The sequence below is a fragment of the Macaca mulatta genome, chromosome X (assembly GCF_049350105.2).
Source record: "Macaca mulatta isolate MMU2019108-1 chromosome X, T2T-MMU8v2.0, whole genome shotgun sequence".
NCBI lineage: Eukaryota > Metazoa > Chordata > Mammalia > Primates > Cercopithecidae > Macaca > Macaca mulatta.
Window position 1 is genome coordinate 45,030,838 of NC_133426.1, and position 12,126 is coordinate 45,042,963.

Sequence of the window (12,126 nt, forward strand, 5' to 3'; positions counted from 1 at the left end):
AAAAAGACCAGTGAAGAAGTATTTACCATAATGACTGTGAAGTGTGACTTTGGTGGGAAAGTTCTATCAGAGTTACCTAGGAGAGCACATAACCAAGATGTTAAGAGTCTTCCAGAAACTAGAGTTTAGGGGAGGAGAGGGCTGGTGAAGTGTGCCTAGAAGATAGGCTATGAATTGGGGAGGGTGAAATAAGAGGCTGAAGGAGAGGCCAAATTTATCTTGAAGGCAAAGTTGATCCACTAAAGTTTTTGAAACAGAGTAATGAATTGCATGAACATTATTTTTGTCAAGGAAATGGGTCATACTTTATTCAACGTTAGCACATTCGTTAGACATTTAATTTCTAAGTTTTTACTTCTGAATGTTTATGTGCATAGTATTTCCCATATTTTGGATTGTTTCCATGATACGGGTACTTGCTGAGGTGAAACTGAAGGGCAAAAGAGTAAGCTTTAAGAAAGTGCTCTCAATACATACAGCCAAATTGCTTGTACTTTTATTAATCTATGAGAAATATTTGACTTAAAAAGGGAAATATTTGGCTGATTGTTGGTTAGTCTTATATTATTGATAAAACTGAAATAAGTTCTTTCTCTAAGATTTTTAAGTTTATTCTTGAAGTAATATCCTTGGTGGGACCCTGATCTAAAGTGATTAGTACTTTATTCATTCTTAGAGAAATACTGAGTACCTACTAGGTTCATGTCATACTCAAGGCTCTGGGAATACATCAGTAAAGAAAATATACTGAGATGTCTTACTTGGTGTAGGTAAATCGACAATAAACAAATAAGCAATACATATATAATGTTAGATGATGGTTGTGATTAGTGCTATGGAAAAAAGCACTAACAGAAAGGGAACAGCAGAACTAGAGATTGGTGGTAGGAGAGTTGCAGTTAGAAGGACAGGGAAGGCTTCTCTGAAAGATAACATTTGGATGAGAGTTACAGGAGTGAGCCTTGAAGCTATTTGTGATAAGATTGTTCCAGGTTTAGGGAGCAGCATGGATCAACGGACCCTAAGATAGGATTGTGATGTACACATTTGAAGAGAATCAAGGTGGCAAGCATGGCAGAACAGGACAGGCAAGGGGTGAGAAGAGAGAGAAATGTGCTCCAGCTGGAAACAGGATGGCTAAATCATGATCAGCCTTGTAAGGATACTGGATTTTATTCTGAGTATCCAGGAAACTGGGGGGGGGGATTTTGAGCAGAGGAGTAATGTAATCTAACTTTGTTTTTGACTAGGTCCTCTTTGGTACTCTGTGGATAGACTGAAAGAGGCAAAAATAGAAATGGTGTGACCAATTTAGAGATTATAGCTGTAATCCAGGTTAAAAGTTGATGATGGCTCCCAGAGTGGTAGTAGTAGATTGTGGTCAGCTTCTGGGTATATTTGGAAGGTACAGCAACAGGATTAGCTGATACAGAGTGATGTGTGAGAAAGGAGTCCCAGCTGGCCTGACCAACTAGAAAGATGGGTGAAACTGGATAGTATCACCCATCAGTGAGAATAGATTGAGAAAAGAACTCAAGATTGAGCCTTAAGGCATTCCAGTGTGTTAGGCTAGGGAATTGAAGAACTAGCATAGAAGAATAGAAGAGATTGACCTGTGATGTAGTAGGAGATCAAAGACAATGCAAGTGATACCCTGGAAGCCAAATGAAGAAAGTCTTTCAAGGAGGAGGACATGATCAAATAATGCTCATAGGTCATATAAAGTGAGGACTGAAAATTGACCATCTGAGATATTTACTGACATTATTGGAGTAAGGAAACTACAGGTTACAGGCAAAATTTACCCCACAACCTGTGTTTTTTTACAACCCGTGAGCTAAGAATGATTTTTATATTTTTGAAGGGTTGTAAAAAAAGGATAATGTATGATACTGGATGACCCACAAAGCCTAAAATGTTTGCTATCTGATCCTTTACAGAAAAGATATGCTGACCTTTGGATAAGGGCAATTTCAGTGGATTGTTGGGGTGCAAAAGCCTAATTGTAGTTTGCTTCGAGATAATATAAAATCGGCGGAGAAAAACTGAAGTATAGACAGTTCCAGCACACATGCTTATAGTTGTTTGGGCTACACACTGCACAGTGCCAAGGCTTCTATTTCCATATACTGTGACATAAAAGGGTAGAATAACAACCGGTTATAGCTGACAGGGAAAGTGGGATTAAGAGTTGTTGTCTTGTTATTGTTTTAAATTTAAAATGAGAGAATAACAGTAAAAGTCAATGGGAAAGATTCAGTAGAGAGGGAGAAAATGGCAAAGGAGAAAGGGGAATTGTTAGAATAGGTGAGAGGATGGGATTTTGGGGGTTCATTGTCTTTAAACATTAAACAGTTGTTAAAAGGATAACATGAGATTTTTGTTAAAATGCCTATCATAGTTCTAAGGTATAACTGGCAGTTAATAAATGAAAGCCTTTGTTAGGATTGTAAAGTATAGTTATATTTTCTTTTCTCTCACATCTACTTCTTTGGCTCACTTAGTTGCTGAAGTTTTCAGTAAATACTCTCTTAACCCTATTTTGGAAATGTGATATTCTTTAAAAACGTAATTTGTAATTCTAATAAAAAGAAACTGTAAGTTACCATACTAAGTAGCAGGGAGCCCCAGCCTTTGCTTCACACGCCCTTCAAAGCCATTATCTGTAGGAACTTTACAATTTAAGTAATGAGGTTGAGAAAGTTGTCTAGAAAATGAATGTGAACTGATTCCAGGTCAAAAGTTTCCCAAATGAAGTTTCTGCATATCACTATAGCTGGGGAGCCTCTGTCTCTGCTGTTGATATATGGAATTGATATCATAGACTCTAAATGAAGAGGCCTTTTTGATAACTGTCTTATAAAAACCTATTTGAATAATTTTTGAAATTGTAATGAAAACTAGACAATTGATAGACCTATATGGTATATCTACCTTTTAGCTTTTGATAAGGGAGGAATTTACATTACAGTTTGGAATGGGTTTATTCAGATTGCTTTTGGTAACAAGGGTATAATTTAAGATATGAAAGTAAAATTATATTAAGTGTAGGTGATTATTCAGCAAGTACTCTAAAGAATTTGTAGCTTAAAATACCTTGATTTGCAGATAGAGAAGATGTAATAAAATAGTTACTTTGTCACATGTCTGCATATTGTAATCAGTGTATTTGTTAAATAATTAGCCTCTGAATTAAATATTTTACATTTGATGAAATTTTAACTCACCTGCCCAGACTTTGTTGGATAATATTTTAAATATTGATATGATTATAATGTGCAGTATTTTTACTTTATGAGAAATTGTCATGTAACTTACAAATTTCAACCTTCCTTTATTATGATTGAACTTTGTTACTTATTAAATCATTTACAACTAATTGCACTCCTTTACACACTCATTGGTGTGTATCAACTTTTTTTTTTTTTTGAGATGGAGCCTGGCTCTGTCGCCCAGGCTGGAGTGCAATGGTGCGATCTTGGCTCACTACAACCTCCGCCTCCTAGGTTCAAGTGATTCTCCTGCCTCAGCCTCCTGAGTAGCTGGGATTACAGGAGCCCACCACCATGCCCGGCTGATTTTTGTATTTTGGTAGAGACAGGGCTTCACCATTTTGACCAGGCTGGTCTTGAATTCCTGACTTCAGGTGATCTGCCCGACCTGGCCTCCCGGTGTGCTGGGATTACAGGTGTGAGCCACTGCACCCGGCCAGTGTGTATTAACTTTTAATATATCTAGTTTTTTTAGTTAGATAAGCCTATTGAGTAAAAGTATTAGTTTACAATTTTCAGCTTCAGAAACTGATTTTAGGAGCATGCTAGCTGATTTTAACTGTATGATTAAATGCACCTTTTAGTATATAAATACCTTGTCATCAGCTATAGTTTTATTCCTTTATAGCTTATTACTGACAAAATTCTCTAACCTTGTTGCTGAAGTAATCTCAACTTCAAATGTAAACTCTTGTTTTATGATTCTAATGTTACTTTAATCAGTGTTGCTGAAAAATTGGCTGTCTTATTTAATCATTTTGTCAGTAAAATGAAATGAAAATATTCTTCTTAAAGAGGTTTCTCTGTGACACCAGAGACAAATTTCAGGTAAAAATTATACATCTTAGTTCCAGTTGTCATATTTTCATTCTATTAAATGCCCTAAGTGATCTTCCTCTAGTCTTAAAACTTCTGTTAACTGTTAGTATACTGCCCCCTCAGATTGCTTTAACAGTAGCAGTGTATTTTTCTAAGTTTTCAAATTAATGAAAATGAAAATTAATGATGAAAAATGAAGTTTATCTCAAAGTCATTAGTGGAGACTTAAAATATCTTTTTCACCCCTTTTTTAAAAAGAATTAAAGAATGACAAGGTCCTGCTCTGTCACCCAGGCTGGAGTGCAGCTCACTGCTGGCTCAAACTCCTGGGCTTAAGAGATCCTCCCACCTTGGCCTCATGTGTAGCTGGACTACAGGCACACTTGTCAACATACCTAGTTTGTCTGCCTACTTTCCTTCCCCTCTCCCCTCTCTCCCCTCTCTCTCTCCCCTCTCTCTCTCCTCTCTCTCCTCTCCTCTCTCCTCTCTCCTCTTTTTCTTTTTCTTTTTGTTTTTCTTTTGTGGAGACGGAGTCTCATTGTGTTGCCCAGCCTGGTCTTGAACTCCTGGCCTCAAGCGATCCTCCTGCCTCGGCCTTCCAAAGTGCTGGGATTACAGACATAAGCCACTGCACCAAGCCTATCTAGTCTTCTAAATATGTGTGGATGGATAGATGGGGAAACTTTAGGTATTTTTTGAAATATTTTCATAGATTTAATAGTTCTCCCTTAATTTTGAGGATAGCTACTTTAACAGTAGAATTTGAATTACAGAAGATTATATTTTTAATGATAATTTTAAAGGCTTCATGAACTCACTTTCTATATTAATCTTTTAACAGATCACAGACCAGCAAGAATTGGTTTATGTTGATCCATGGTCATGGCTTTTCGTTATTAATAATGATATATGTCTATCCATGTCTGATTTAGATGAAAATATGTATATTGGAACTTAAAATTTGTAATGCTTCATCTGAAGTAGTTTATTCTACACTAATAATAGAGTCATTTTGGATAGGAAGGAAAATTTCTCTAAAGATGTTAAATACTGACTAGCTAAGTTACAGATACTTTTTGATAACTTTAGGACTTGGGTCAAATTATCTTATATAGTTAGATATTTATTTTTAGTGGATTTTCTCTTTAATGTTTTAAATTCTGTACATTCTCAATTTGCTTAATATTAGATTTAAACTATTTTTCTTTCTTTTTAGGGGCTTCACAAAGGTCAGAGTTCACATTCGGCAGGTCCTAATGGTGAACGACCTCTCTCTTCCACTGGGCCTTCCCAGCATCTCCAGGCAGCTGGCTCTGGTATTCAGAATCAGAATGGACATCCCACCCTGCCTAGCAATTCAGTAACACAGGGGGCTGCTCTCAATCACCTCTCCTCTCACACTGCTACCTCAGGTGGACAACAAGGCATTACCTTAACCAAAGAGAGCAAGCCTTCAGGAAACATATTGACGGTGCCTGAAACAAGCAGGCACGCTGGAGAGACACCTAACAGCACTGCCAGTGTCGAGGGACTTCCTAATCATGTCCATCAGATGACGGCAGATGCTGTTTGCAGTCCTAGCCATGGAGATTCTAAGTCACCAGGTTTACTAAGTTCAGACAATCCTCAGCTCTCTGCCTTGTTGATGGGAAAAGCCAATAACAATGTGGGTACTGGAACCTGTGACAAAGTCAATAACATCCACCCAGCTGTTCATACAAAGACTGATAACTCTGTTGCCTCTTCACCATCTTCAGCCATTTCCACAGCAACACCTTCTCCAAAATCCACTGAGCAGACAACCACAAATAGTGTTACCAGCCTTAACAGCCCTCACAGTGGGCTACACACAATTAATGGAGAAGGGATGGAAGAATCTCAGAGCCCCATGAAAACAGATCTGCTTCTGGTTAACCACAAACCTAGTCCACAGATCATACCATCAATGTCTGTGTCCATATACCCCAGCTCAGCAGAAGTTCTGAAGGCATGCAGGTTAGTGTGGGAAAGTTCATCAAAGTGAAAATGTTTGACTACTAGCATGATCAGAATGCTGAAATTTGGATCTTTTAAGATACAGGAAGTAAGCAAAAGATGGGGTAGTCATTCATCTGAAATAAGAGTTTGACAGAAGCTTTGTTATGCTTAGATGTTGTGGTCAAATCAGATGGGAGAAGTATTCCTGTAAATTGCTTATTCTGAGTGGGTGTGTCTGGTTGTGCTATTACTGCCCTCTACCGGTTACTAGGGTTGTCAGCTTCAAGGTGATTGACTTCACTTTGGGGATTTAAATAAGAGAATGGGTTAAATCTTATTTGGCCAAATACAGCAAGGCTGGAAAATCCTTTTTTTTTTTTTTTTTTGATCAGAGCCTATTAAATGTTAGGCTAGGAATGGACCCCGTCAGTTATCAAGGCTAGTCTTTGCTTACAATTGAGAAAACTGGACTGTTTTATTTGAATCTAGAAGAGGTTATAAAACAGGCAGAAGAGGAAGGAAGAGGTCAGGGGCAATGGGCAATGGAGAGACACGACAGACCGTCAGCCATTCTGGAAGGAGCCAGACATATTCTGCTAGTCTAGGAAGGGCAGGGCCTCAGAAATTTACGAAGAAATGAACCTCTTCTGTCCCACAAAAGAAGAATCAAAGGATCAGGCAGCACCATCTTTCTCTGATATTTGGAGGACATATAGATTCTTACTGGCTTTTTCATTGTATATAGCACATATATAATTTTTCTTATTTACTTGTAATTGTTGTCCTCTATAAGTGACTAAATCTTGAATGAAACTTAGTTAACATACCTGGAACAAACAAGAAATAATTCTGTAATATTTTCTGATACATTAAATTTTAAGTTTGAGCAGACATATAGTAGATTTTAAAAAGATCTTTTTTTGGTTCTAGATTGTCATGATATATAGAAAATAACCATTCTATAAATAGAAAATATAAACATTAGCTCTAGTTTGGCTGCATTGACCATTTAATATAGCTTTTACATTTTAAAGTTCAAAACAATTCTTATTTATAGCCATATAAACCTCTTCCTGCAGGTGCTAGTGCTTATATGTCTTATTTATTGTTATCTAAAAGTGTGATTATCTTTTCTGTTGTTCAGATTATTTTATTAGAAGGTATCCTGGGTCTACCGTTAAATGTTTGTCACTGACAAGTGATTGAGGTGAAATTAAATTTTATTATTTATATGTAAGTTTGTTGCTTGGGAGGGATATAGGGTAGGAGCAGTGGAGTATGGGGAAAAAATTTCAATTAATTAATTTAAATTTATCACTTTAATTGTGACGCTAGAACTTTACTGTAAATTACACTATAGTTATTTTTCTTTAAAGAGTTCGAGCATTTAAAATACCTTTTGGTCTGTGTTTTCTTTTCTTCCCTTTTTTTTTTTTTTTTTTTTTTAAGACAGAGTTTCGCTCTTGTTGCCCAGGCTGGAGTGCAGTGGCACGATTTCGACTTACCGCACCCTCTGCCTCCGGGGTTCAAACGATTCTCCGGCCTCAACCTCCTGAGTAGCTGGGTCGGATTATAGGCATGCACCACGACACCTGGCTAATTTTGTATTTTTTAGTAGAGACGGGGTTTCTTCATGTTGGTCAGGCTGGTCTGGAACTCCTGACCTCAGGTGTTCCACCTGCCTCTGCCTCCCAGAGTGCTGGGATTACAGGTGTGAGCCACCACGTCCAGCTGGTCTGTGTTTTATTTTCCATTAGTTTCTATTTCTGTTAGTTTCTATTTTATTATTTCCTGTCAAACTATAACTATTTAGCTGTTATTCTGACATAGACTAGAGCAGAAATTACATCCTTTTTTATATATATTTTTTTCTTTATTGGGTACACATTGTTGGCAGCATTTTCCTTAGTGACCTACAACATGGTGATTACTGTAATTAATCTTAACTGTGTTACACGATTTTTTAATGTCAGTAACTTAAAAGTGCATTGGATGATCTCTAAATGAAATTATTCTAAAGCATGTAGTGAGGTTCTTGAGTTCCTAAAATTTGTTTCTTTAGAAATTTTTATATTGTAGGTTTTTATATTAGTGTTTTTTAGAAGTTACGCTATCATTCACTTCAACTCTGGGCCTACACAAAATAGGGAGTGTTCAGATTAAATGCTAAACTTGGCTCTCCTTAGACACAGTGCCTTGATTCACTGCCACTCTGACTGTCTTCTACCTGCTCCTCACTCATCTGCTGGGGCCTCTGTCCTGTTTCCTAGGTACTGCTGCTCTCACTACTGGAGCAGGGGCTTTCTCTCTCATCCACTCTCTGTAGACTCAGGACAGTTCCTAGAAAATGGGAAAGATTTAGAGGTCCAAAACTAACATCATGAACTGTATGGGACCTAAGGAGGAATATTGTCAGAAAGAGTTCCACGGAGCTATGTTCTGTTCCCCAAGTTACAAACTGTGTATAGTAGCAGTTTTCATAAGTTGTGTATTAATAAAGCTTTGTGCTACAGGTGCTTAGTTGGTCGTGTTTCTTTTTTTTTTTTTTTCCTCACTCTGTCACCCAGGCTGGAGTACGGTGGCACAGTCTCAGCTCACTGCAAGCTCCTCCTCCCGGTTTCACGCCATTCTCCTCCCTCAGCCTCCCAAGTATCTGGGACTACAGGCGTGTGCCACCACACCCAGCTAATTTTTTTGAATTTTTTTAGTGGAGACGGGGTTTCACCGTGTTAGCCAGGATGGTCTTCATCTCCTGACCTTGTGATCCACCTGCCTCAAAGTGCAGGGATTACAGGCGTGAGCCACTGCGCCCAGCTGATTGTGTTTCTTAATGTATTAAAGATTATAATCTTCCATCTCATTTTCCAGGCATATACGAACATTTATTTCAGGGTATTTAAGTACTTTTTTTAGTTTTATTTTCAGCTTTTAACTCGAAAAGGCAATTTTGCCTTATTATGGAGACTTAATTATATATATACATATATATATATGTATATATATATCTTGTAAACAGCTAGATTCATCAAAACACTGTAGATCCCTGAGGTTACTGGGTTATTCCAGTAAATCCAGGACTCAATTACTGAAGAGACAAAAAAGTGCTCTGATAAGTTGGAGATAAAAATCTTTTGAGGCATAGAGAAAAAGGTAAGATGGCAAATGATAGGTGTCATGTTGTTTGCCATTTCTGTGTTCTCTTGATGGTGGCCTGTGCTGGGCAGGAGTCCAGAACTCAAGGGGAAAGTAACAGAGATACAAGAGACTTGACGTCTCTGGTCTAGGAGCTTCCTAACAAAGGATAACTAAAGTGTAGATGGGTTTATCACAGAGCACATTTTCACCATTTCTCTACCTACCAAATGATATGGGTAAATTTGATAAGTTTAAGCCAATATTTTAAATAATTGGGCAACAATTAATATCCCCCTACTCTGACTTTTCTCAGAGAGATTTTAAAAACTGAGAGAAAAGGATTTAAGATGGGATAATCTCTAAATCCATTGCAAAACCTGCTTTTTATTATTATTATTATTATTTTATTATTATTATACTTTAAGTTCTAGGGTACATGTGCACAGCATGCAGGCTCGTTACATAGGTATACATGTGCCATGTTGGTTTGCTGCACCCATCAACCTGTCATTTGCATTAGGTATTTCTCCCAATGCTTTCCCTCCCCCCGCCCCCCACCCCACAACAGGCTCCAGTGTGTAGTGTTCCCCACCCTGTGTCCAAGTGTTCTCATTGTTCAATTCCCACCTATGAGTGAGAGCATGCGGTATTTGGTTTTCTGTACTTGTGATAGTTTGCTCAGAATGATGGTTTCCAGCTTCATCCATGTCCCTGCAAAGGATATGAACTTACCCTTTTTTATGGCTGCATAGTATTCCATGGTGTATATGTGCCACATTTTCTTAATCCAGTCTATCATTGATGGACATTTGGGTTGGTTCCAAGTCTTGCTATGGTGAATAGTGCCGCAGTAAGCATACGTGTGCATGTGTCTTTATAATAGCATGATTTATAATCCTTTGGGTATACTCCCAGTAATGGGATCGCTGGGTCAAATGGTACTTCTAGCTCTAGATCCTTGAGGAATTGCCACACTGTCTTCCACAATGGTTGAGCTAGTTTACACTTCCACCAACAGTGTAGAAGTGATCCTATTTCTCCACATCCTCTCCAGCATCTGTTGTTTCCTGACTTTTTAATGATCACCATTCTAACTGGTGTGAAATGGTATCTCATTGTGGTTTTGATTTGCATTTCTCTGATGACCTGTGATGATGAGCATTTTTTCATGTATCTGTTGGCTGCATGTCTTCTTTTGAGAAGTGTCTGTTCATATCCTTTGCCCACTTTTTGATGGGGTTGTTTGTTTTTTTTCTTGTAAATTTGTTTAAGTTCTTTGTAGATTGTTTTTATTTTTTATTTATTTTTATTTTTTTATTTTTTTATTTTTTATTATTATACTTTAAGTTCTAGGGTACATGTGCATAACGTGCAGGTTTGTTACATATGTATACTTGTGCCATGTTGCTGTGCTGCACCCATCAACTCGTCATTTACATCAGGTATAACTCCCAATGCAATCCCTCCCCACCCCATGATAGGCCCCGGTGTGTGATGTTCCCCTTCCCGAGTCCAAGTGATCTCATTGTTCAGTTCCCACCTATGAGTGAGAACATGCGGTGTTTGGTTTTCTGTTCTTGTGATAGTTTGCTAAGAATGATGGATTCCAGCTGCATCCAAGTCCCTACAAAGGACACAAACTCATCCTTTTTTATGGCTGCATAGTATTCCATGGTGTATATGTGCCACATTTTCTTAATCCAGTCTGTCACTGATGGACATTTGGGTTGATTCCAAGTCTTTGCTATTGTGAATAGTGCCGCAATAAACATACGTGTGCATGTGTCTTTATAGCAGCATGATTTATAATCCTTTGGGTATATACCCAGTAATGGGATGGCTGGGTCATATGGTACATCTAGTTCTAGATCCTTGAGGAATCGCCATACTGTTTTCCATAATGGTTGAACTAGTTTACAATCCCACCAACAGTGTAAAAGTGTTCCTATTTCTCCACATCCTCTCCAGCACCTGTTGTTTCCTGACTTTTTAATGATCGCCATTCTAACTGGTGTGAGATGGTATCTCATTGTGGTTTTGATTTGCATTTCTCTGATGGCCAGTGATGATGAGCATTTTTTCATGTGTCTGTTGGCTGTATGAATGTCTTCTTTTGAGAAATGTCTGTTCATATCCTTTGCCCACTTTTTGATGGGGTTGTTTGTTTTTTTCTTGTAAATTTGTTTGAGTTTTTGTAGGTTCTGGATATTAGCCCTTTGTCAGAATGGGTAGATTGCAAAAATTTTCTCCCATTCTGTAGGTTGCGTGTTCACTCTGATGGTAGTTTCTTTTGCTGTGCAGAAGCTCTTTAGTTTAATTAGATCCCATTTGTCTATTTTGGCTTCTGTTGCCATTGTTTTTTGTGTTTTAGTCATGAAGTCCTTGCCCATGCCTAGGACTGAATGGTATTGCCTAGGTTTTCTTCTAGGGTTTTTATGGTTTTAGGTCTAACATTTAAGTCTTTAATCCATCTTGAATTAATTTTTGTATAAGGTGTAAGGAAGGGATCCAGTTTCAGCTTTCTACATATGACTAGCCAGTTTTCCCAGCACCATTTATTAAATAGGGAATCCTTTCCCCATTTCTTGTTTTTGTCAGGTTTGTCAAAGATCAGATGGTTGTAGATGTGTGGTATTATTTCTGAGGACTCTGTTCTGTTCCATTGGTCTGTATCTCTGTTTTGGTACCAGTACCATGCTGTTTTGGTCCAAAATCTGCTTCTTTCTTCAACTCCTTTCTCCACTTTGGATTTTTATATGGAAGTTTTATTACTTGGCTCGAGGTGTTCTAAACAGTGTTGGACATTTAGACATTCAGAAGATAAAGTCTATTCCTGTTATCCACAGCCCTGCCCTTTGCATTGGGATTGGTCAATATATTTTAAGTGGAAATAGCTTATATTTGCTATGCAGAGCACTATATA

General features: G+C 37.9%; 1 protein-coding gene across 17 annotated transcripts in view; it reads left to right on the top strand.

The window, feature by feature from the left end:
* KDM6A (lysine demethylase 6A) overlaps positions 1-12,126 on the top strand; it is a 236,272-nt gene that overhangs the window by 186,923 nt on the left and 37,223 nt on the right. For all 17 annotated transcript variants that reach the window (XM_015127247.3, XM_015127249.3, XM_015127248.3 and 14 more), the window contains one exon: positions 5,308-6,086. In XM_015127247.3, the coding sequence (XP_014982733.1) occupies positions 5,308-6,086 (779 nt within the window). The remainder of the gene's footprint in view (positions 1-5,307; positions 6,087-12,126) is intronic.